The following is a 26980-nucleotide window of genomic DNA, read 5'->3' on the forward strand; positions in this document are numbered from 1 at the left end:
TTCGCTCAGTTTCTTTTTTGGAAACGGACCACTGGCGCGAAATCAGAAACAAAAATCTATATGTTTTATCTGCACGAATTTTGTTAAAGGATGAAAGTTTATTTGTTGATTTCATGATTCATCATTACAATAATTACAGCACACATCGCTGTAGCTGTAGACCTACTTATTTATAAGCCTTAACTTTAGCAAGACTCCCATCATAATCTGCGATAACATCCGTGTATAGTATCGTCGGGACGTATTTGGCGATTGAAATGGTGACGATCATATCATTTCGAATAAAAGGTCTTTCACTAGCATGAATTGAGTAACATGTGTTGTAAATGATAAGCATATCCAATTGTTTTGATCAATCTACAGCTTTTCTTACTTTTGCGCGTACTGCTCCATTGTGCAAAGATCATCAGTCAGGCAAATGAAGAGCTCCGCAAAGCAAGCATCCCACTCCTCACAAGTTCTGCCCTTTTAATTTCAGAGGTTCATTTATCATCCTTTTCGTCTCCGTTGTTATGGCAACCTCATTAGGCATCTTTGCTTTGCTCAGTCTGCCTTCTCCAGGCATCCACTAAGCTATTTTCCAATATAGTTTAGGTCTTAATATCTCAAAACGGCCATTGAAAAGACTTGAAGCATAAGCCATCAATGATTGTTATTTGTAGACGATTGGACAGAATATATATTATACGGGATCAAGTTTAAACTCGCACCATCATACATCACGATGGCTTATACCTATATTACCTTCAACCATGCAGGTAGCATTGTCCACTTTTGTGTAATTTTACCGTACATGTTTATTTATAAGAATTATTTTCTTTTTAAATAGGAATGGCATTTATAGAATTAAGCGATATTTAACTGAGGTATCTCCCCGTTGATATTATTTTTTTCAGATTTTGAACGGTGAAAGCGCACCGTATACTCAACCCCCACCAATACGCAATGTTTTTCCGATATGAAAACACAATACTTATTTTACCGAGAAAGGGTTGATTTGGCAATGTTGGGCTCCCTAATTTACTAGAAGACAGGGTAAGTCGCTGAATCTTTTCAAAGTCGGCGTGGGAAACACTAGAACTAAGCTGGTCACGGGTGGTGGTGATCTTCGTATCCAAGGGTGCAAGGGTCGACCTTCGAAACGTTGAGTCCCTCCGGTTCTTTTCAGAACCACACATACTCACAAAAGAGATTTATTCACATGGGGCTACCGCAAACTTATCTTGTCTTAGTATCTTTTCCACCATGCAAACCTTCAAATCTCACCAAATGAAGTGTATCTTAAAAGAGCATCTTATGCATCATCTCAACAAAAAAATTATTATTGAAATTGATCCATGCTATCTGAAGTTGAACCAATTTTTATAGATGTCCATGGAATGTCATGAGAAGCTGTTGAGCTGAGTGAGAATAATTACACATCACACGCAAGCATTCAAGTACAAATTACTCAAATGAGATTTTAATCAATCAAGATATTTTTGCTGTCAAATTTTGTGTTTGGAATACGAGGAACAAGTCATCTTTTTTTGTCTGAAATATAAATGGCGATTTTGGTATGTTTTCCTTTGCAAGTTCTCCTCCATTCATCGAGGTGGGAAAACGTTCATGTTTCATTGCATTTAATGGGTATTTATCAATTCGTAGAACGGTAAATGATCAGTGGTGGACAGCTGAATTTTATGATCTTCATATTAAAATAGACGTAACTTAATAATAGAATTTATACAGTTACTATAATAACATGTACTTTATGATTATGTATTTTTCTATGAAATGAAGCGAGTGACATATTTTAAATATTTTCTCTAATTCGGTCACTTTCTTTTTGACTCACCCTGTACATTGGAGAAGTGGTCGTGTCACTCGCAACGCCATCACATTATATTTCAATCAGAGATAACAAATTTTGGACTCCCCCTCCTCCTATCCCATGCACTGGAGTCTTCAAAATAAGGATTCGTGTTTAGTGATGAAGACCGTCAGGACGGGTAAGCACCCCCAATCAGCGGCGGCGGAACGGTTTTGAAACTGGGGGCATCACCAAAAAGGGGCACTTGCTCAGTAAAAGGCATTTTGGGAAATGGTTACTGAAAACAAGTTTTGTTTTCATCTCGAGGGGGTGCATTTATGCTCGAGGGGGCACATTAATGTCCGCAAAAGGGGCACTTGGGTAAAGTGCCCCCTGCCCCCCCCCCCCGGTTCCGCCGTCCCTGCCCCCAACTTCAAGCCATATCCTTCCCTGTTTACTCTTTTGTATCTGCTGTTGCCTTCATGTTTTGGTTTTGGTTTTGTCAGCGAAAGAGGTAAAACACAAATTGGACGACATTTCCTCAAAACAAATTTATGAACTTTCCGAAGAAAAAAAAAGACAACGAACAAAATTAAAAGCCTACCCCTGCAAGCTTTAAGTGAATGAAAAGGTATTTTCCTGTCACAATCATGTGTTGAGCTAGCAAAAGCAGATTACCAGTCAAAATGTTCTGGGATTTTCATTTCTTCTGATTGGTTCTCCGCTTTGCTGAGTAATGGGCATGGTATATTACCCGCTTTATCGGGCACACAGCGTTCTGGATCATTTCGGGCCAGGCAACTGTATTTCATCTCAAAGGGCACAAAGTACACGACATTAGGGGGACCTGCAGCCAAAATCTCACAGAGCAGACATCGATGAGCCCCAGTCTGTCTCGGCCTATAGATTTACTGAGTCACTGATGATGGGGTGCCGATACAATGCCCTCTCCCCCCATTTATGATCAATGAGTCAGCAATGAAAAAATATTGTACCAGTAGTGTCATAATTTGACGACTGCCACAATGTTTTACATCATAGCATATTTTCCCTTTAAACCCAGATTGTATGCTCGACTTTAGACCGGCATGTTTAGACTAAAATTATTGTTGTGCTTTACAATGCACATCATGATTTCAGTTTCTTTCAATGAAGTATTTCCTATACGCAGATCCTATGTATTGTTGCATTCAATCTTGGAGTACATGGGTAACATTTCTGTGCAACACGCTCATACCCAGAGATCAAATTGAAGGAAAGCCACGAAGTGTCATTTTACTCGACCAATGTATGCCAACCTCCAAATTTCTGTACATATTTTTTTGTTATCAAACTGGTATGAAATCCTTTTTCCCGACCCTAGTATTTCGACAATGTGACCGACGCCAGTGGCGAATCTACGCGGGGAAGGGGGGGGGGGGGTGCTACATTCACCCCTTTGGGCCGCAAAAATTGAGTCCACAATAATCTTAACTCATAAAAAAATATTATAAACCAATAAGCCAAACGAAGTACGTTGACATTCCCTATAGATGCCCCCGAACTGATCATGGTGGCTCCCACTGATAAACAAATCTGAACCTCGCCAAAGAGGATGCATGCGTGAGTGCAAAGCAAAAGCATGTCGATGCCACGCATAAATTTTGAGATAATTCAGCTTTCTGAAAATGAAAAATGTACTACATGTCAATTTTATATCATAAAAAGATAAAGGATTCCACATTTGGGCACGGTTTTAGACAGAGAGAAAACAACCGACAAAAGTAAACTGTCAATAAATTGAAACATAAAGGAAGGCTTTAAGGGTTTTTCAAATCCTCGTTTGATTGCCAGACCAAACTGGCCTGGCCTGGGAGAGCCACTTGCGGGAATCGAACCTAGGACAATAGTTAAAGGGTAAGGGAAGAAAGTGCCCTGTACTGATTTGCAACAGTGATTTGGATTTATATCTGTCAGCAGAGTACCCCACACCAAAATGAGATAATAGTTTGTCGTGTTGTTTTATACACTCAACCAAAAAAGAAAGTCCCCCCTTCATACTTTTTTGTTTAACTCATAAACTATAGTGGGCACATCTTGTTACGAGTGATCAGCACAGAAATTACTTAGCAATCCAGCCACACTCTTTGTTTGGCCCAAAACAGTTATAATGCGTACACAATTATGCAATTTATGACAAATGGTACCGAAAAAAGTTGCACTTTTGTATACGTGCGAGGTGAGCGTGAACCACAATTTGCACGTATACAAAAGTGCAACTGTTTTCGGTATCATTTGTCATAAATGGCATACATTCGTACACATTATCGCTGTTTTGGGCCAAATAAAGAGTATGACTGGATTGCTATGGAATTTCTGTACTGATTAGTCGTTATTTGAGCGAAAGGTGCTCAGTATAGTTTTGGAGTTCAGCAAAAAAGTATTGGAAGGGGGGACTTACTTTTTTGGTTGAGTGTAATTTGTGGTACTTGATCGTGTGTAGGCCTACGATTCAACAGGTTGGCATGTAAGTTTTTGATCAGAATAACAATTATTGTGCCACAATGTTCAAAATGCCTATAATTAAGATTTTACTGCAAGGCGACGTCTAAACCGTCTTAACTTAACCGCCTGAAAACATACACCAAAACACCACCAGGGGTGCAAGTTCCCCCCCCCCCCCGGACACTCCACTGGGTACATCTTCAACCAACTAGATCCCCACCATGAAAAACAATACCAAATACCACCAATGCCTCCCCGTAATCCCAATCTACACGCATGACCACAACAGATGAGGAGGCGGAGGCAGATTTATATCAGACCCAAGTCCAAAAACCACTTTGAATAATGGAAACAATCATACACATCTCAACACGCGTGAAGGTTTATCACCCAGATAAACAAATAAAGACCCAACCACTTCATCCATAGGAACATATTCAAAGGTCTTGTCATATCGTGCGGTCGTTGTCCATACATTTTTTTTTTGCTCTTTTAATGATAAGGCCCGACCCGGCCCATACAGAGTGTGATGGTATTTTGTATCCTGCTTCAGACAAATCATCATCATCCCAGTAAACCAGCAAACGACAGGTTTCCTGAGGTATCCATTGATACTTCCTGTGCACCCGACCGACTACAGTCTGTGTATTGAATTATGATGATGCATGATGTATATATTCATCCATTCTTTTCCCCACACATGCCGCGATATATAGCTTAGGAGTTTGTGTGCAAGGCTGGCTTGGCTGACCTTGCTGGCTGGCTGAAAATACTCCTCCAACAGCGAGTTATAGCTCCGCAGTGGTAATCTGGAGTGCACTGTGCAAGTTGTCGTCATGTGATGTTGCAGTGTGGTTAAGGGGAGGACACCCATCAATCGCGCATGCGTGCCGCTCTACTCGTTTCCGCCTTGATGCGTTGGCAGGTCCATCCAGGGCAAATGATTGCGTGTTGAATGCAATGATAATCAGCTATTGGTACTACACGAGGCATTGCTAGGCAGCAAGGGACCGGGAGAAATACTGAGGCCAACACAAGATCCTGTCTGCAAAACTCGTCCCGGGGAGTTCAATAGGCTGAGACTCCACCGGCGTATCCTCTGCGGTGCATACATTATTCATGAGGTTGCACAGTAGAGCGTGACTGAGCGGCCACCACGCACACACTAAGCCAGACGGTGGGCCGGGGCCGCATCTCATCTTACTAGACCCCAGCTGCATCATCGTCATGTCTCGCCGCAAACAGGCCTTGCCAGCCCGGATAACAGGTAAGAATTTTCCCCTCAAAATTTTCCCAAAACGGTGCATCTCACTGACCGGTGATGCACACGTAGTATTCGTGTGTGATATGAAAACCGGGATGGAATCCAGTGCCCTGTAGCTGATAGTGATAGAGTTTAAATGGCCGACATCCTGTTCAAAGTTTGGACTGTGTTGAGTTAGCGCAGCAGCAAGCCACTAAGAGTTGCTCCGCGGGGCCACGGAGGGAGTGTGCGGTGATGACGTCGGCATGCAACAACCACAGTGCGATGGATTCAGTACATTGCGCGGTGTGTGTGTGGGTCTTTGTTGGTATGGAGAGGATGCAGCTATTAAAATGTTGATAAGCTGTGGTCGTAATTACCAACCGGGAGTAAACTCCAACTTCTTTTTCACCTTAAATCCCATCTTGGTCTGAGTCTGAGCCCGTGAGCCGAATCATTTTGGTAAGCTTACGGTGATGAGTGCGAGAGTTTGTGAGAGTTTGTCTTGTATTGTAATGAAGTTTGTGTGTTGGGGGGAAATGAAAACTTTATTGACGGGGTATCTCACCAGTTTCGCGGTGTGAAGTTATCAAAGTTGAGACGGGCAGTATGTGTGGCCAACTCGTGTGTAAGTTTTTTTATTCAGTGAACGGCCGTTGCCACGCGGCAGTCATTTTGTCTTTTTGCAACTTCCTGCCCGTGATGTGGTGCGGCATAGTGATGGTGCAGTGATGGAATGAATGGAATTGCTGTATGCTGGCTGTGTGCATGCTGGAGCTTTGCACGGCATCCGTCGTGTGTGCATCGGTCTGACCTCTTAAACTTCAGCGCTCCGTAGAAAATTGCTCTTTGCAAATGGCTCGCGCAACAAGTTGTCGGCCGGCTGCGAGAATGTTTTTACCTGGCGGGACCAGCGCTGCGCAGTCATGACCCAGGGCTAAAAAGGGTTTTATCTGCGCTTATAAAGTGATGGGATTCCTGAAGTTTTTGGTGAGTTTGGAAATTGGGGGCATGCTGTCTGGAAGAAAGGCATTTAATAGAAATGGGTGGGGCATTAAAAAAATTAGTTAACACGCTGGGAAGGGCGATCTTTATAAACACTGAATCCAGCGGTATTTTTTTTCCATAAATTTTCATGAGGACCTTTGTATAAACATGGAGGTAGAATAAAAGTTAAAACACCTTAAGACATACTTCTTTGCATGTGATTGTCATGCATGATGACAACCTCAGTGTTTCCATGTGGAGGATCTGTTTTTGGAGTTAGCCTATTTTTTTTCCTCGGGGTACTTTATGCTTTGTCATCAGTTATGAGCCAGTTGTGGAGCAAAGGGGACTTTGGGGCCTAGGACTTGGGGATTAAAGATTGAAGATTTAAATTACTTTGGCTGATGTGAAAAGCTCTTGGCAGTAAATGATCATGATGACACACAGGTCTTAAAACTTGGAGAGATATTCCTCTTTACGATACGCTGAGGAATATCATGCAGATTTATCATTTAGTTGGAGAGAACTGTTTAGTTGTTTATTAAGTTTGATGTTCAGTTGTGTTATATTTGTAATATCTTATAAGCAATTGAGTTTCAAGATAAAAAGTTGTAAAACATTGATTGTTTAAAAATGAAATCATGAAAACTTGGAGGAAGTTGAAGACAACACACAAATATCAAAAAGGGGATATTTACCCCTTTATATGGAGATAAGAGATTTAAGTGTTTTTTTGGGGGGGTAATTTAATGCTTTGTTAGCTTTAAAATTAATCTTCAGATTGCTAATTTTTACAAATGGAATGGTATGAGAAGATGATCAAGGAATGGTAAAAAAAGATGCAATATCCTTAAAAAATATATGAGCAAGGTTTGATGAGGATGCTTTTAATGTTAAATTCCATTTCATATTTTATGAATAATGATGCATCAATTGTTGTTTCCATGGTGCAAGTGCTAACTGCCTCAAACATCTGTGTACATCCGTAGAGCCTCTCACTTACCACCGGCCATTATATCTGGCAATCCAGCAGCAACTGGTAAACAGTTTGTAATTGTAATTCACTGGGGCATGTTGCTCAGCATCAAAAACATCTGTGCGTGCGTGTACACAACACACAGAGAGGTGATTCTAAAAAAAAAAAAAAAAGGGTGATGGAGAATGAGTAAAGCTGAGCCAAATTTAAGCCAACCGAGAAAAAAAATACCCAGAGACGAAGAGAGAAAAGAATTCAGGGACATGAGCAAGTTCTACACCTTGACCTGTTGCCATTGTTATCTTGGCATCGGAGCGTGCAAATACCGTCGTACTATCCACTGATGCATATTCAGATAGATCAGCATACACAAGCCAGGCTGGTTTTTTTTTTTTTTATACACACTTTGCTCCCGTGTGCCTGGTAGAGCAACCTTTGGGATTGTTGTTATTGATTTAGATCGGGAGGGCTCTTTTCATCGTGTTTGCCTCTCTTGCTCGCCGTCTCTGTGCATCAATGGCTCCGGCATACAGGGACTCGGGCAGAGAAAGAGAAAATGTAGTGAGGAGATTTTCAATGGCTGACCGAGCATCCTAGTTGCTGGTAGTTGTGCGCTGCGGCACTAGCGTACATTCTCCTCCGTTATGAGGAGGAAGTGTTTTTATTGTATGTGCGGTACAGATGGAGAGGTTGATGTTGAATGTTAATGTGTTTTTTTTATATGGATGGCTGAATGAACCATAATTTAAGTCCTTTGGGGGAATACATGTATACGTGACTGTTTAAACAGAAAAAAACTTTACACATGTTGACAAGAGAATAGAACTACATGTAAATGTTTGCTCTTTATTTATCTGAAGAGTTTTGTGAATTCAGTTACATGTACCTAACATTTTTTTTTTCAAATTTGGTTTGAAACCTTAAGGATTATTTATTGGATGAACTCACTTTGTGACTTTCATTTGACTACCTGCCATCCAGAAGGATTTACAAGATATGTAACTTTAATTTATCTTTTTCTGTTTGTTTTCTTTTCTATTGGCTTATCATTAAGAAAACCATAAAGAGGAAAACCATCCCTTTTTTTTTAAAGTCAGAACATTTTCTTTTGTTTGTTTTTGTCAAAATTTTTGTGTTTGTTTGTGTTGTTTGTGGCAGTGATCTAAATTTTTCTTTGTGTGTGTGTGTGTGGATAAGACTTTCCTTGTCATCTTCCAGTTAGCAGCGTAAGTCTGTCTTTAGTCTACCACGTATCTTCAATCAACTTTGATTTTTTTTCTTCTTACGATGAGTAATAATGGACAGGAAATAAGGGTCCTGTGGTGTTGCCATGGCAGCAAGTAAATTTTTGAGGATACTGCCGCTGATTTGTTCGGGAGTGATTGCTCTGGAGAGCAAGTAAGTTCTGAAAACTCTTGTCGAGATGTCAAGGAAGTTTCTAGAGAATGATTCTCACTCGGTTGCGCTGTTAACTTTGTTGAGTCAGATTCTTATGATTCAAGTGGAGTTAAAGCCCGTGAGTCCCCCCCCCCCCCCGAAAAAACTAGGATGCACTGTACACTGCCTTGTAAATCCTCCCAGCTAGATTACCATGGCCTCCGTGATTCAATTATGATTCATCCCGAGATGTTGATTGTCTGCCCTCTAACCTAGCTGTTTCCAAGCCTACTGGCACAGACGCAGCGATACAAACACCGCCACAGTCTCTGTGTACCCATGCAGTGTGGAGACCTCGAAAGAGGAGTTGCCGTGTGGAGAGGCCACAAAGAAAGGGGGAAAAAAAATACAAACACTTCCAAAGTTCAGTGTCTAGAGTATCTTGTTGTGGCCATTACCAGGTGCATTGTGCAAACAAGTTATCTTTGTTGTGAGGCCGGTACAGTACGCTTGATTTGGTCCTGATCCACCGGTGTGGGTCTGTACTAAGGGAAAAAAACAAAATTGGGCTGTGTGTTTGGAAACATGGAAGTAAAGTAGCAATTGTGTGGTGTCATGGGGCTGTGGAGCATGGAGACAAGGAAATGGTCTTCATGTATGATTGGATGGATATCAGGAAACTATGGAGTTGGTTGTTAAAGTTTCTAGTAAGAAATATTGAGTGGGTTCTCGGTAACCTTGGATAATGCCCTGGAATGCGAGTTGGTTTGATTTATTTTGGGTGTGGTTCTGTAAGATATTTAGGGGACGTCCAAGAATTTGTGAACATCTCTGCAAATTTCCAACTGTCATAACACTTTATAAATATGTAATTACTAAAAAGTGTTTTTGTTTCTAAAAATACTTGCCTATCTTTTTAAATGCATAGCAAGCCTGTTTTGCCCCCCCCCCCCCCAAAAAAAAACCAACGTTCTTAGTTTTTATGTCCAGCTTAAAACAGAAACCGGGAAAAATGTTGCAACCTGACGCCACTTTTTTCTTCATATATCATCTCAATGAAGGTCATTCATTGCAGAAATGATGATAAGACATGAATCTGGGACTGAGAAATATTTCAAATCTTGTTAAGAAATACTTGGAAAATTTTCTTGACTCTCCATAGACTTTGTACACAATCACGGAAGTGGCGTCAGGTTGCAACATTTTTTTCCCAGAAACCAGCCCATCAAGGGCTAATGTTTCTGCACTTTGTCAGTCCTCATCACATATCATCTGCCCCACCTAGCCCCTTTCCCTCATGCTAGCAAAGACAACCCTAAATTATCACTCACAAGAGAAATACACGTTACTAGCATACAGGAAAACATGGTAGACAATCTCCCGCATCCTGTGTGCATAAGAGCTAATATTCTAAGATTAACCACTTCAGTTGATGACTCTGTCAATTATTTATTACATGTGATTAACATTCCAGGTGTGAAATTATCTTTAGTGAAGTGTTAGTGAACACAATGAAGAGGTTTTTTTTTTTACATTGACTTTAACCTTAATGAGTTTTAAGTGGGCTTGAAAGAGAAGTACTTGAACTGGGAAGGAGGAGCAGTTTTCAGAAGGAATTAATTTACAACCCTCCCACCCTAAAAAAAAGACGCTTTTGTAAGTTATAGTTTTTTATCATATGCTCTTGCTAAAATTGCCCTCCATGCTCATGATGTGAGCTTAAAGGTTCAGAGGCTGTTTGTGAACATCAATAAAATATGCCATTTGTTTTATGGTTGATGGGTTCTAATAGCTTTATAATGGCATGCCCTCCCCCACTCCTCATTCATTGCAAAGTCTCTAAAAAAAAATTTGGTGGCATACAGCTCGGCTTGTGTATTCTCTGATTCTAGTTTGAAAACATTTTTGTTGGGTACCCTGTGAAATTTTTTCCCTGAATTTAAAAGATGATGGTAAACGGCTTTCATTTTTAAATGAAACTAAACTAGCCATGATACTGAATTGTATCAATTTGTCGCAAATGACGTCATGAATTTGCCTTTAAATTAAACAGAAAAACAAGTTTGCAATTCGACAAGTTTATTCGTGAACTAGCCTACTTAAATTGAACTTAAAACAAAGTTTAATAAATCAATGGGAAAACATATTATTGAATGTTTACATCTCTGCTATTATGGCAAAAACATTACTTAAATTCCTGTAGTGATGACCCCCAAAAATTGATGTGTACATTTTGTATTAAAGTTCATGCACTAATCATGTAACATTTTGTTCATTTTCCGTTGAGCATAAATTATGTGTATGTGAAAAAAGAAACAACTTTTCTTAAGTATTTGAACATAGTGTAGGCCCTACATATCATTGAAGGAGTTCTTGGAAAACTTGAAATTGTCAGATAAATTCGGACCATGGCAACAGTTTTTAAAACCCAGACACATTCAATTTATGCATCTTAACACCATGCAAACCATGCTAGGAGTTATATTATGTCTAGGAGAAGCTGCCAGCTTAACATTATGTATCCCTAGTAGAGACAAGTTTTTTATCTCTCTGATATACTGCCATTAGGGCAGGATGCCGGGGTTTCCCACCGGGTTCTCGGGAGCAGGCCACTTCCTTTGATGGTGGCCTTACACCCTCCATGCCCCCCTGCCTTCCCCCATAACACCAAATGAGCACATCCCTGCCATCCTCTTAAACAGATGCAGGACACATCTATTAGGGAGTTGGGGGATAGAGTTCTTGAAACGATGGGTAATGCAGTAATGTACATGTTTAGTGGTAGATCCATGGAGCATGCAGGTTTTAGTGTGTTTAAACCCCCCCCCCCCTTTTATAATTTTTCAACTACTGCTCCAACTTTACACTTTTTTCAGTCCAAATTTTGTTTGCTATTGGTTATATGTTCATGAATGGGTGCAGGCCAGCTAGACTGGTTTCCTTACCTTACAATTTTCCGGCATCTATAAATTGATTCATTTCATGTTTAGTGGAGTCAAGGAACCAGACTACTTGAACATTTTTGTTTTTCTTGGTTTTTCCAGCATTTTCGAGCACAAAACTTCAAACATGTCAGTGTAACAATATTTGATCTATTATACTAACCCCTCAAGTAGTTCATTTCTGAAAATTACAGCAAAAGCCAATGATGTACATTCCCTTTAAAAGATGCGTTCCCATGCTATTTTTGAGTTTCCCCTTGAAAAATAGATTTTCTTTTAATTGCTATTTTCCTACCAATAGAAGAGTTATTCACTTTTGAATAAGACATCAAATGAAACAAATCCACTCAACATGTAGTTATTATTTCTTCACAATATTTGAATTATTAGCTGCCAGACAATAATTTTGCTCTCGCAGGGCAGGTTTATTCGTGAGGAAAATGAAAGCATTTTTGCAGAGGGTTACAGATTAGAATAAAGTAGTGTTTTTTTCCTTTGTTAAAACAATTAAAATATACAAATTGAATATTCATAAGGAGAAAAAGAATTGGTTTTTTTTAAGAGCATGGGCTAATGTGTCGGTTATTTTAATAGTTTCTTTGAAACCTGATTGTACAACATCTCAGTCAAAAAATGTCACTTTCACTACCAGTTTAGTTTCATGAATTGTACATCTTTTTCATAGTTGACAAATTACACGGAAACGTACCAAATTACAGGAAAGGGGTACAAACAGAAAGTGTCTGTCTCTTCATGAGTATAGACGATTTGCTGAAATGGTAAAACGAAGTGCATCATGTACTTGCTTTTGCACACAGATTCGCCTGGCAAACAGACAGGTCCTTGGTCCCTACATAATCAATTCTGATTTCGTGAAACCAGCCCACCCTGCTTGAACTGAATAATTGAGATACAAATAATTCAACACTTGTCAAGCTTATTCCTCAACTGAACATGGCCCAATTTTTTTAATTTTTCCAAAATGTTTCCAATTTATTAAAGAGGGAATACTTTTTGTATTACTTCAAAACAAACTAGCTGTGTTAGAAAGAAGAACAAAATATTTGGGGTTGAAAATCAAAAATAGAATGGACGGAACGTCTTTAAAAATCAAGGGGATGATGCTGAAATTCTCTTTGAAAGACCTATGCCTTTTCCCTATTAAACCATCTTAATATTTTTTACTGTGAAGTATGAACTTGACTCGAGGAGGAGAAAGTGATGATAGAAAAATATCAGCAAATGATTTGTTTTTATAATAAAAGAATTTGACTCGACCAAAATTATTCTAAGATAAATTCACTAAGTCCATTCCCAGCAAGTTCATCCCTTTCATGTATCATATTTCCTTCAATTTGCTAGCGCAGTCTGTGGTCCATATTGAACATTAAACCTGAAGAAATGGATGCAGTCTTCCGATGAATAAACGTTCTCGGATACGGACCGCTAATATCAACATAGGTTGGATGCTGCGAAGACAATATACCGACCACCAACCTCATCAAAATGCATTTCCAGATAGATACTGGTAGGGGTGTACACGTAGCATAACAAGACCGCCCCCCTTCATTATGAATATCGCTTTCCATGGTAATGGTTGGATTTTAATAAATCCATACGATGCAAGACAAGAATGAAAATAATGGAAAGGATTTGGGCATCAAGGTTCAATATGTTTAAGGTTGTTGAGTCTAATATTCCTAAAGAAGAGGGTTTCAACCGGGAAGTCTATTCCAAATTCCACTTTCATAAATAACAAGAAAACAAGAACAGCCTATGCAACTCTCATCTTTTTGTAACATCCTCAGACTAGAGAGCCTTTACCTTTCGACAACCCTGTTCGTCTTTGAAAAAATATGAATAGCTCCATTCCAATCTTCTCTGTCTTAAAAACAAAAATGAATTTTCGCCCGTAGGCAATGCATGGAAGTGCAAGCAGATCAACTCAATATCTGAAAAGTATGGAAGAGGTTTCTGGCTACAAATTTTCAACAAGACATATTGTATTCTGGAACAAGCTGTTTGAAAATCGAATGAATGCATTGTTACTCCAAAGATATTGGGATGTCTGTTATGTTGGTATGCTGAGCATGCATTGTTTATCAATAGAAACATGCTCGTAAAGGATAGGTGTTTAAGTTCATAGGGTCATTATACAGGCTCACAGAATAGCAGCATTTTTTTTATAATAGGAAAAAGGCAAAGGGCTTGCAATGTTTAAAAAGAGAACTTTTGGATTGCTCTTTTCATTTGATGGTATAAATATCTTGGGGAAAATGAAATATTTTTTGGAATTTTCTAGTCGTAAAAGAAATTGATCTATTGTTAAGAAGTTAGATTTTTTTGAAGTGAAATGACTAATTTAAAAGGAATTGCAAAAAAAAGTAATGAGCATTGATTATTGTGCCTTTTGTGGGAATAATTTGTTAACCTCGTTTCTGAAGTTAACGATTTTCTTGTTTCACTGTAGTATCACGCACAAAAAATACTACTTTTTGGTACTGTCGGCAGTCATGATTCATGGAACAAATTTAACATCAGTTTTGCACAGCTATGTATGGCAAAACACCCAAAACCTCCTTTCTCCATCTGTGAATTTCTTCTTCCTCTCTTGGTAAATAATAATTATATTCCTCCTCACAGTGTGAAGAAGTCAAGGTCGGGTCAGGCAGGATACCGGTGGTGTTTGGCTGGTTCCCCGCTTTGCCACTTTTTTTATGTGCACATGTGGTGGTCATCTCAATCTTGCATATTAACTTTGTGTGCCAAGAATATAAAAGGATAAAACCACCTGAACTGGCATTCACTGTTCACCAATTGTGTTGTGTTTACAAGTGTGTTGTGGAGCCCTTCTTATTAATTGACTGCTAATTGCTCGTATTTGGGCAGGCAGGGTCATGTTTATGACCAGTGTTATTTCACTTTTAATGACTTCACAGTGTGGTGCGAATGGGGCAACAGGTACTTGGCACACGTCCAGTTTGGGCTGCTAGGTGATCAGTTAACAAGAACAGAAATGGAGTACTGAAGATGCTCTTTAAATCTACAATGAACAGAAGTTTTTACAGCAATCGGTTGTATTTGTAAACTTTATGTTGAGTAACCCTTCACTTTTCTTGATCATGACTAAAATCGGTTCACCCATCAGGATTCAAAGTGTCGAGATTCTTTTTTTTTATCCTCATGTAAATCCCCACTGACTTTTATCACTTGTGATTTCCAGACTGTCCAAATACTTTGACCTTTCCCCTTTCAAAGAATCATTGACTGTGGATTACATTTCCTCCTCATGAGTTCATGGTGTTTCATTCTTTGTCATCCATGTTGTTCCCTCCCCAAGTTTTTTTGTATGTTTCCTCTCAGTTCTTTGTTGTTGTTCTGCCTCATTCACTGATGCCCAGTTTTCACAACCTTGGCCCTAAGCCCTTGTGAATAAATGCCCTTCTCTTTAAATCTTTTTTTTGTGTGTAACTTCCCTTCACTGGATGCACAAGAGTTTTTCCAGTAAAAGGTCGCGCCGCACTGCATTGCCCAACCACAATCTCCGTTGGGCTCCAATGTCAGCTATACACCGAAGGACCTCCAACTATACTCTCCTGCAGTGGATATTTTTTTATACCTGTGTGTGAGCCCCATCAGACAGGTGACGCAAGCAAAAAGCCAACAAAGAACCTCAGGGTCATCCTCCAAAACTGTAGGATCAAGCGCTAGACTACACTGCGCAGATGAGGTCATTTCTACACAACTCAGTGTACATGTATGCACATTGACAGTGCATCTCAGTAGTACACCCACAGTCCACACACACAGACTATACACGAACCCATATGTCTCCCCTTAGAGCTCTCCCGGATGTTGCCAACACCCCTCCGGCTCCAACAAGTGGTATCTTCCAACAACAAAGTTTGGCCCCGATGAATCATATCATTTTTCTGTGCGGAGTTCATCTCCAGTGGTTGCGTTCAAATGCCGTGCGTGCTTGCTCAGCTTCTAGCTAGCTCATGACTTTGTAACCAGCCTTAGTTTCAGTATCTACAGTGTAGGGAATTCAGGTGTTTGTTTAAGGAATTTTTTTTTTTTTTTCATCTTCATGATACTGACTCTTTTTTTTTTCTTGTTGGAACTTGGAAGAGTCCATCTCAGTGTGGTAGGGATGATGATAATGATGCTGATGGAAGGATATTTTATCAGCAGACAGCACAAAAGGTCCACTGGATGATCCTGACAGGATGATGGACTAGAGTTGCCACTTCCTGTGACTTGTTTCACATACGCATAGTGGATGTAGCCATTGGTTTACAATGTACATGTAGAGGAGCCAGTTGAGTTCTGTGTGTGTGCTTTGTGATGCTTCCCGGCGTTTCCAAACCAGAGATCGCATAATGAGCAACTTCCTTGTTCTTGTCCAAGAATTATTATCACAGGTACCATTTATTTTGTTAGTTTTCGACTGGCACATGATAAAGAGAAACTATTTCATTGTTTGTTTTTCATACCAAGGATTCTTTTTTTTTGTGTTGAAGAATTTGCTGGAGATGGTCTGGTATAACAGCAGTTTCTCATATGATATGACCCGCGGAAGAAATTTGAACCAAGACTTTGTAGTTTTAATCTCTTTCATTTTTTTCACCCAAAACCTAATGGGATATGCCATTGCCCATTAAACTGTTGTAATTGTCTTTCAGTATGTCAAGACTGTCCAGATTTTCTAGCACTAAATCTGAATACTAAATATGAAAAGAAATTGCTGGTTGAAGTTAATAGTCTTTATTATTTGAGATTCTGTGTAGTATTGGACATGTGTACTACATGTAAAACTCAGAGTCATCTGAATCAGTCTATGTTTTCAGCAAGTATTATGTTGCCATAGTATTTGCCAAAACTTGTTTTCAAAGCGTTGAGTGTACTTATTAATTGGCTTTTCCAAACTTTCGTTATATTTCGTTTTGAGATTGAATAAAATCCAATCAAGAAAAGATTCAAGTTTTTTACGCCCTTCTCAAAAACTTTTTCGGTTTTTTTTTTCTTCTGAGAAAATAATATCATAACAATATTCACAGTACTCTGTATACTTTACAGTAGTTTTTGTAGTTTATACTTCACAGCTTCTGATTGGAGAACTTTACAAAAAGTTTGCTGTGGGAGTTGAACCGTGTGAATTCCACATCAATAGATGATACTTATGAGTGAACTATCCATTGTGTTGGCTTCTTTACTTTTTTTTAGTATAAGGATGCAGTAAAAGGATTTTGTGTAATGTTCCATCAAAAATCAAACTCTTTTAGGCAGCTTGTAGAAAAAGATTTTGAAACATTAATTGCTTAATTATAGATCCTCTCCTCTACAATGACAATTAAATTTTTGAAAATAAATTTTCCTTAAAATAAATTGTTCCAATTTCAAGTTTGTGATGTCACAAAGATGAAAACTGTGAAACTGCTTTTAAACCTTGTTGGGATTATGCATTTCTTGAACTGACACCTCCAGAAAGCATCAACAAAATCCGCTTTAAAGGGAAAATTGCTTTCTGAAACTGTTATTTTTTTATTGTTAGGATCTAAAATGTACAATTAGAACATGAAATTTGAAGGGAAAAGAATATCATCCCTACATCATTTCTTAGACATATCTTCAGTTCAAGCTCTGTCTAGAAGCAAACCGGTATCTGGTTTTAACAGAACATGTCACATATGTCTGGAGCCGCCTGTTCATTATGAGATGAATCATATTACTCGTTGGTCACTGTCATTTGATTCCTTCCTCCTGTGTACTTTTTCCCCTATGTTGCTCCATTGTGTATTTTGATGGCATGCAGACAGGCACGTTTGGATGCGTACTGCATGTAAACAGACTGTCCGCACAAAACAACTTTTCTGCTTCACTTAGTTTTGGAGATGCCACAATCTAGTGTGTGGGAGTTACAAAATGTAATCCAAAATTGACATCATTGTGCGGTGCAGAGTAGCAACTGATGCATTAAAACTTGGCATTACACCCCTTTTTAATTTTTTTTTTTGGGGGGGGGAGGAAGGGTTGTTCTTTCTCCCTTTTGGAGCAAGGGATGTGCGTGAACTGTGATGATGTGTTTACAAGTTAACTGAAAAATATTTCAGAGTACCTCATTTTTAATCACATGAAAAGTATGGTTTGTGAATTCCTAACGTTGGACCATATACCTTCCAATAATACAACTATTGTCTCTAAAAATGCAAGTCCACTTCATTTCTTACTTTTTTGTGTCATAGTATAATGACATTTCTCATTTTTGTTGAAAAAGTTAAAACTGTCATTTTGAAAAGAAAAGTCATTAAAAAAATATTCTAGGAGAAAGAAGTTTATTTTTTGTTTTGATTCATTATCTTATGGATGCATGAAACAAAGAAAATGTATGAAAAGTAAAGACGTCATGAAAGGGATGACATCTGGAGAAAGACTTGTGTTCTGTTAAATAAAGTAATCTTACACATTCATCTATACTTACACTTTACTATTCATTGCTGTGTAGAGTGTGAACTATTGTGAGCTTTTTTTTCTTCATTGAATCATAAGTTAAAGTTTGGCTTTTATTGTTTGTCATTGTCTGTGCAGATTTGACTGAAGGAGCTGATAGGGAACAGGAAACAAAGGCCTCAACTGATGGGCAAATTGGTGACATCCAGGAAGCAGAGATGGACCACAAAGACAGAACAGTCAGCGTCCGAGAGACACGGTCGAGTACGAGCGGTAGCAGCCAGAACGTAACGAGTACCCACAAAAAGGCTCCAAAGACAAAGGGGGTTGGGCTGCGCGGGTCACCAGTCAAGGGTGAGAGGTCAGGTCTCCGACGGACCCAGCGCAAGAACGCCGCCCAGAGGTACAAGCTGGGGAAGATAGCCGCGGCCGAGGAGAACAAGATGATTGGCGCTGAGCTGCGAAGTGAACGACGGAGGTCAACAGAGGTCGCTGTGAAGGGCAAAGCAGCGGTGGCAAAGAGAACCAGGAGTACAGGGAGGGTATCAACTGACAGTCTTGGTGGCGATGGAGTTAATGAGGATGATGCAATCGGCACCGAGACTGAAGTTGGAAAGGCGAGTCCGAGATTGATGAATGGGAGCTTTGAACCGCAGGTGGATGACCCTCCAACACCCAAAAGCACCAACGATGACCCCGCTCCCAATCACCAGTTACCCAAGAGAGCCCCGACAGTCGCTGACTCACACCTTGAGCCCCTGAATCTGGCCACGGGGACTGACAGCTCCAGTTGCCCGGAACCGTCGGGGACAGGTTGTGCTGCTAAGCCACAGCCGTCGGCGGAGGATGACACTGACCGAGCCTCGGCCTTCAGCAACAGCAGCGATTCACCTCATCATCAGCATCCTGGTACAGACTTGGCCCACCGTCATCTTTGCAGTGATAGCACTGCTGACACGGGATCGAGCCCCCGTGCCACATCAGAGGAAGTCGGGGCTGAGTCAGGCATGCGGAGTGACAGCCCAGTTGGGGAGCAGAGCCCAGACCCGGCCGTGGCCTCGGCAGGGGAGACTGTGATGTCTACGGCTGATGGCAGCGAGGCAACACAGGGATCCAGCAAACAGCCAGATGGATCAATCTCAGATGACACATCAGAAACTTCTCCCTGGACAAAGGTGCAGTATTTGATAGCCATTCACTTATCTTTAACTTTAACTTTGTGGAGTCATAGGATACTTTGCATTTGACAATACTCAAGTTACTTTAAAAAAAAGGTGAAAACTCAGCAGTTTTGTAAGCAAGCTCATAGGTTTTCAGGCTCAAATGGAAATGAAAATATTTTGCACCCGTGCATAAAAGGATACCCTTTGTACATTCTGTTAACTGGAAAAATATCAGGCCCTCAAGTGCATAAAATGGTACTTTAGCCAATTGGAAATTGAATTCTGGAAACATGCCAACATGAAAAGTGTTCTTTCCACAAAGTATAACAGGTAGGAGCTCATGTTCAGGTGCATCATCTGTAAAAAAAAAAAAAAAAAAAAAAGGTGTTGCTGTAGATTAGCAATTACTTTGGGAGTGACATGTACAAGCATATGTGCACCTCTGATTCATGTCTCATTACCAATGATTACCTGTGCTTCGTGGTTCATGAAAGGAAAATAGTGTTTTTTTCTGGCCTTGAATGATCAAAGCAAGGTGTTATTAACAGGTGTGTGCGAAATGTAGTCATCATCGTCAGGGTAGAAACGTCGGAGATGAAGTTTTTACATAAAAAAGAAAGAAATTGTGACAACATATGTACTGCTTGTGAAGATACTAGATTTGTAGTGTTTAAACGTGATGAATTTGTGAAGTCATTGCGAAGCCGGTCAGCAGTAAGTGGTGCTATCATTCGAGAAAATTCAATGTACAAGTATAAAATAAAGACTGCACTTGGATGAACAGAATATGTTGAGGAGTCCTGAGTGATGCAAAGTATAAAGATGATCTGAGTTCTAATCAATTTAGCAAAGCATCTTCTTTTAATAAAAAAACAGGAATATTCCTCTTGAATATCAAACTTAATAGCATTCTCACTCACATGTAATGATGATCATGTCGACTTAGGCTTGAATCATTTTCTCCCTAACATTCTAGACCCACTTTTGTGAGTATTAGTTTGTTACAAAAAACAATTAATGCTGTGGTCATAGAGTGACATGTTGTCAACAGCTGAAGATTTACAATATGAAACAGCCTTGCAATAAAACAAAAGAATGAAATTCAACAAAAAAATGTTAAAGAAGGAAACATTTAGTTTCATTTGGAAATGGGGATGTAAATGTTCACTTTCTATGGCGTTGCTATCGTAGGTGTTCAGCTGTAGTTTAAAAACATGACATTACTCATTTTTGGAAGACTTTTTTTTTTTTTAAACCACTGTCTTTTGGCACAAATCATTGAGGACGTGTGTGCCACACATGTACTTGTCAAAGCATATCATATATTAAAGTTCTGCAGCTGTGACCAAAAATTGATCTTCTGTAAACTATTTGATCATTTTCTGGGGTCAGCCGTGGGTAAGATAAATATGAATTAAGTAACGAAATGTAAATCAGTAAATGTTGATTAATTGACTTACCGTATTACTTTCTTGTGATTGCAGAATGTCTTCAAACGGCGACGCCCCATGGAGGAAGGCAACACATCACTGACCTGCCCAGTCTGCTCTGAAGGGTTTGAAGACAAGCATCACCTGACTGTCCACTTCAGAGAGCACAACACCATCACCAGTGACGGCACCATGCACTCCTGCAAGCTTTGCGGCAAGAAGCTGAGCTCCACAAGCTCCCTGGATCGCCACATGCTGATCCACTCTGGAGAACGACCCCACAGGTGCCCCATCTGTCCCATGTCCTTCACGACTAATGGGAACATGCGCCGCCATGTCCGCACCCACGAGAAGGGTGCCTCTAATGGCACTGCTACAAACACAGAAGGGGAGTATATCACTGAGACGATGTACAGCAAGCCCCGGAAACGCATCCCATCCAAGCGTCTCCTCAGCTCTGAGGAGCCTGAGTCGGACTTCTTCCTATCCAAGCGGATGGCCTTAGACAATAAGGACAGCCCAACCAAAGTCCGAGTCAAGGAGGAGGAGCTGACCTGCCCAGTATGTAATAAGACCTTCTTGTGCCACTACGGCCTGCAGACCCACATGGAGCTCCACCCCAACGTGGTCATCAAGTGTGACCAGTGTGACGCTACCTTCAAGAACCACCGGGGTCTGCGGATGCATGTGATGATGTCCCACAAGAAGTCCAGCCCCAGCAAGGCTTCCACTCCTCCTGATGTGCCCCTGGGCTTCCAAGACCTTGGCTACGTGGCTGACATCTCCTGTGACAAGTTTCCCCTCATAGCTCAGGAGTGGTGCGAGCGCAACGTCCGGCGTTGCAACAGCATCGCGCATAGATTCATCTGCTCGGTATGCAGTAAGGCATTTCCTTGTTCCAGTGCTCTCGATCTACACAAAGAGAAAAATCATGCCATCAAAGCCAATGCCTCTAAGCCAAAGCCTGTCATTGAAAATGCTGCAAGCCCTAGCAAGGAAGAAAACCTTCTTACAAAAGATGTTGAGCCGACTAAGGAGAACAAACACTATTACAACAAACTACGAGAAACGTTTCCCTCCCAGGAGGAGTTTATGGCCACACTGCTGCTCAAACCCAACCCCTCTCCCAATACCAAGGTGCTTCCAAACCATCACCTTACTCTGGGACAGCCGAAAATGCCATCCCAGAATAAAGCCCTGTCATCCCACTCTGTGCCTGACGATCAGAGCCATGCCGATAGGGACTTCGCTGATGTTGGAAAAATTCTGACCCTGACTACCTCAGCATCAAGTAATCCTCTGTCGATGCTGAAGCATCTTAGCAAGGGTGCTAAGCAATCTCCAGTAAAACCCTCCACACTTTCTTCCGCATTTACCTCGCCTTCATCCAAGTCCAAGGCAAAGGCTGGTGTCTTCACAGCCTCTAAACCCCCGCCCGCTCACTCCCATTTTCCCGGTCAGTACAAAGCCCACATCCGACAGGCCGACAACGAGCCACGATCAGCCGACCCTGCCACAGAGATGCATTTTCCCACTGAGGTGGCAAGAGACGAGTGTAAGATGGAGTCAGCAGCCACCACAAGCGAGGAAACGGCATCCGACATCGGAACAGAGTCTGAGCCGATGGAACCCGAGAAAACCAAAGAAGATTCTGAAGACGATAAAGGCAACAAGAAGGTCGGCAAGTATGTCTGTAAGTACTGTCAGGAAAGCTTCCTGCAGTACAGCAGTTTGAAGATTCATCTACGTACTCACATGGGGCTTACACCCTTCAAGTGCCTCTTGTGCGATTACTCAAGTGCTGATAAGAGCACCTTGGTCAGACATATGAGGACCCACAGCGGTGAGCGCCCCTACTCCTGCAAAATTTGTGATTTCCCCTTCACCACCAAGGCAAACTGCGAGCGCCACATTAAGAAGCGACACGGCAAAGCATCAAAGCTGGACATAGAAATGACCATCATCCACAACTCGGCCGGCAGTGCAGGCAGTGATGCCTCCACGAGCAGGTTCCGCACGCCGGACACCTTCTGCAAACACTGCAACAGGGAATTCAGGTTCTTCCGTGATCTGCAGAATCACCTGAAAGTCCACCAGCGGACCCCTAGCAAGCCCTTCTTTTGCCTCAAGTGCCAAACGGGCTTCAGCTCCAAGAACAACTGCAGCCGCCACATCATAAAATGCCACCCAGAAATCACCAAGGATGACGTTGACAACTACATGATGGTTAAACAGATGGAAGTTCAGGACATCACCCAGACAATGGCCAATTCCTTTGCCAGCAACGGAGAACAACTATCACCCATAGATTTCAGCAAGAAATCCCCCTTGATGGTATCCGATAGCGACCTGAGTGACCAGTCCTGGTTAAGTGCCTACACCTTGCCTAACCTGACCGACCTGGATGCACCTATTGACCTTAGTCTACCCAAAGACAAGAGTTCTTCCTCCTTCTTGCCTCCTGTTGACAGCAGCCTGGGCCGACTGCGGTTCAAGAGAGTCTACCACAAGTTCTACAGCAAAACCTTAGATGCCTTGGTGTGTCCTCACTGCAGCAAGTCCTTCAAGCGGGGCTCCATCTTCAAAGAGCATATCAGATCCCACACTACAGAGCGACCCCACCGCTGCTACTACTGCAAGGCTGCATTCACAATGAAGGAAAGTCTGGAGAAGCACATTGAGCGCCGCCACAGTGACGAGTCCAAAAGTGAGTCTCCTGCCCAGTCCTTCATCCCCAAGATTGCCACACCAATGCAATTTAAGCTGATGTCCCGTTCCAGCCAGGGCCTGAGAGTCCGAATCTCCCTTGACAATATTGACAATGACCCAGTCGTCAAGCCAGATGTGGAACAACAAACTTCTAACCTCCAATCCCCTGGTAGTAGCTTTGGTTCAGATGCCAGCGGAGAGCTGGCCAGTGTCTCCAAAATTCTTGCTGCCAGCAGCAACAACTTCCAAGTATGCTTTCCTCAAACTGGGGGACAAGCCAAGCAAGAGGGGGAAATGGAGAAAGAAGAATATGCTAAAGACGAGGAGCTGTCCATCAAGGAAGAGTTTCTAGAACTTGAGAATCCCACCAATACAGCTGGTAATGCAGAATGGGATCAGGCACAGATGCAAGACGTGGACTTAGCCGAGGAGTACGACTTGGTCATTGATGAATCCCTTGCATCCTCTTCCGAGGCAGGCGATGGACAGGAGTTAAACAAGACGAAAGAGCGGTCCTCAGAGCGAGACAGATCCAACCTCCCTACTAAGGAGATGTGTCCATACTGCAACCGCAAGTTTCCATGGATCAGCTCACTGAGGCGTCACATCCTGACACACACAGGCCTCAAGCCATTCCAGTGCCCTCAATGCAACAGTAGCTTTTCCACAAAGTCCAACTGCGAACGCCACATCGTACGCAGGCACTGTCTCAATGTGAATCCTGGATCCAAAGTCCCTGAAAACCCATTCTCTTGCCTGGAGGGCTGCACAGACAGTGCCTATTCCACAAAACTGAAGCTGATGAAGCACTACGAGGTTAAACACGTAGGAATACCCTTCCCAGAATGCTACAAGAATGAGGTGAAGAAGCTACCAGCTTCTGTCATCAGGAATGCACTCGCCAAGCGAGCAAACAAGCTCAGCTTGTCACGTTCATTTGGTAACTCGGAATTCAAAAGCAAAGTGGGTTTTACGGGGACCACTCTGAAGCTCTCTAGACACAAGCAGTTCCTGAAGAGGAGACACTCTTCCGTGGATGACAAACCACTGGCCCTTGTCAAGAAGAATTCAAATTCATCTGCATCAACCTCTGAGGTTGGAAATAACAAATCTCACGAGTTTCATTCAAAGAAGAAGCATAGTGTATCTGTCAAGGGCAAACCATTTCCTATTATTTTCAAGAAAAAGAAGAAACACAAGCTTCCTCCATCAATGGTTAATGGCAGTGACACCACTGAGGATCAGGCATCTGACAAAGCTGCAGGGGATCTCTTAGCGACTGACGATACTGACCTCATCACTGCAAATCAGGCGAATGTCATGGGCGAGCCAAGCAAACAGCCTGCAATCAGAAGCAAGTCCAAACGTAAACATGCCCGGCACTGCTGCAGCCAGTGCTGCAAGCGCTTCAAGAGTGCCACCACACTCAAGCGCCACTATCGTGTCCACACCTTAGAGCATCCATTTCGCTGTGCCGAGTGCTCTGCCAGTTTCACCACCAAGTTCAACTGTCAGCGCCACATGTTGAAACTTCACGGCAAGTCCAAAGAGGAGACCCTGGCCCTCATTGAGAAGCAACGAGCTGAGATGACTCCTGGCATTCCGGCCACAAAGCAACAGAAGGCTATGGGCAACCAGGAATTTGCTTCACAACAGAACGGCCAGGAGTCTGGTGCAGACCATGGCTCACAGTTGGGCAGCAGCAAAATTCCAAATGGCGTATCGAATCCAGATGTCACACCTTCCAGAGTCAAAGGCACCAGAGGCAAAACTGATGGAGAGAAGCAAGCCGAAGCAGAAGACGAATCCAAGGAGAATCCAAGCGATGATGAAGCAGATGCAATGGAGGAGGAAAATGGGGACCTGGATGGTGATGACTTTGGTGGAGTAGGCGAAGAGATGGAGTTTGATGATGCCATCTTGGACTCGGACCCAGAGGCGAGCAATAATGGCAGCGTGGACTTTGAGGCAACGTGGGATGGGGATTCAGGCATTGGACCCTCAGATGACCTCTACCATCCTGCAGAGACCAGGGACTGCTCCATCATTAGCCCTAGTGGCCGGGGACGAGATGTCTTCGTCTCGGGACAAACCGACAACTCAGACATGATCCAGAATCTACTTGGGATACAAGACTCATCTGTCCTCGATGAGATGTTGGATTCTGCAGATTCTGCTGCCAAGCTCCTTGGTGTGGAGTAAGTCAAAATATGTGGGGAAAAAACAGTGGCAACGTTATTTTATGACAAGTAAAAGTATTATTTTGCTGGCCAATTAAAAAACTTTTGAGACAATACGATTCGACAAAATTGAAGGTGAAAAACAATTATGGCCAGACATGCTCATAGTGATTTCTCAGATAAGAAAACTTCCAACAGAAATCTTCCATGTTTGCCAAATCATTAAAAACTTCACTGTTTAGATACATGTATATCCATAAAATATTTAGTCTTGACAATGACTATTTGTTGGTACATCTTACAATGAAAGAATAAAAAAAAAAAAAAAAAAAAAAAACACCCTCTTCAAATACAACATATACCTGAACATTTATTCTTCCATTAAAATTATGCAACAAATGATTTTGAGATCCTATGTATATAGAATGTTTCATATGCTGCTGGATATCTTTAATATTCCAAGTTATTTCCGATCAAACAGTAAACTACTTTTATGAATCTTATATGATACAATTTCTTCCAGTATTTTGAATTGGTCAAATTTTACGGACCAAAACTTTGAATTTTTTTGGGTGCGGATTCACATACTGTTTGCGCATACTGATTAAGTGGTGCTATTTTCTGTATATACCGGTATGTTGTGTATGCTAACAAAATTGATTAAGTTTAAGTGATTTCTAAAAGTAGCATTTGTAGTGAAAAGTTTATCTCTATTGTCTGGCTATGTATGTCTTCCAATCGAAGCCTTATGATGTGACTTTTTTTCCAGGGAATCTGCTTACAAGTAGGCTCTCAGCATTAAGTTAAACTATTACTAAAGGATACTTTAGTCCTGTAACTGTGCTTCCATGCCTGAGTTTGTCTCAAGTACAGACGCTACAAGTTTTGTATAAATTCATTGTTATTATATTTCTGGTACTCAAACCAAGGAGTGCTCAGAAGTGCACTGTAGCTCGCAAGCCCAGAAGACAGAGGAGAAATAACCAGGCTTTTTAGAGATGGGAGGAAATCCCCAGAAAATATTCTGGGGAAAACTCACGGAATCAGGTAGGGACTGAAAACCCAGTCCACATGTGGACCAGGGCAGGAATCGAACTCGGGCCACAGCGGTGGAAGGCTAGGAAAGTAACCATCAGGTTACGAGACCAATGTTTGCAGCAGCTCGAGCATTCTAGTGACTACCTTCACAGGTACCCATTTATACTCCTGGGTGGAGAGAGGCAATTGTAGTAAAGTGTCTTGCCCAA

General features: G+C 41.5%; 1 protein-coding gene across 4 annotated transcripts; it reads left to right on the plus strand.

Moving 5' to 3' along the window:
• Positions 1-4786: 4786 nt before the first annotated feature.
• LOC119737982 (ras-responsive element-binding protein 1-like) lies at positions 4787-26019 on the plus strand. Of its 4 annotated transcripts, none has more exons than XM_038212671.1 (3): positions 4787-5543; positions 18390-19426; positions 20899-26019. In XM_038212671.1, the coding sequence occupies exons 1-3, from the start codon at positions 5504-5506 to the stop codon at positions 25753-25755; spliced, it is 5934 nt and encodes a 1977-aa protein (XP_038068599.1). In that variant the 5' UTR covers positions 4787-5503; the 3' UTR covers positions 25756-26019. The 4 variants fall into 4 exon arrangements, with proteins under 4 accessions (XP_038068599.1, XP_038068600.1, XP_038068601.1 ...); XM_038212672.1 differs by lacking the exon at positions 4787-5543 and adding an exon at positions 5564-5981; XM_038212673.1 differs by lacking the exon at positions 4787-5543 and adding an exon at positions 6297-6509.
• Positions 26020-26980: the final 961 nt, after the last annotated feature.

This window comes from Patiria miniata, unplaced genomic scaffold (assembly GCF_015706575.1).
Source record: "Patiria miniata isolate m_02_andy unplaced genomic scaffold, ASM1570657v1 HiC_scaffold_3, whole genome shotgun sequence".
Taxonomy (NCBI): Eukaryota; Metazoa; Echinodermata; class Asteroidea; order Valvatida; family Asterinidae; genus Patiria; species Patiria miniata.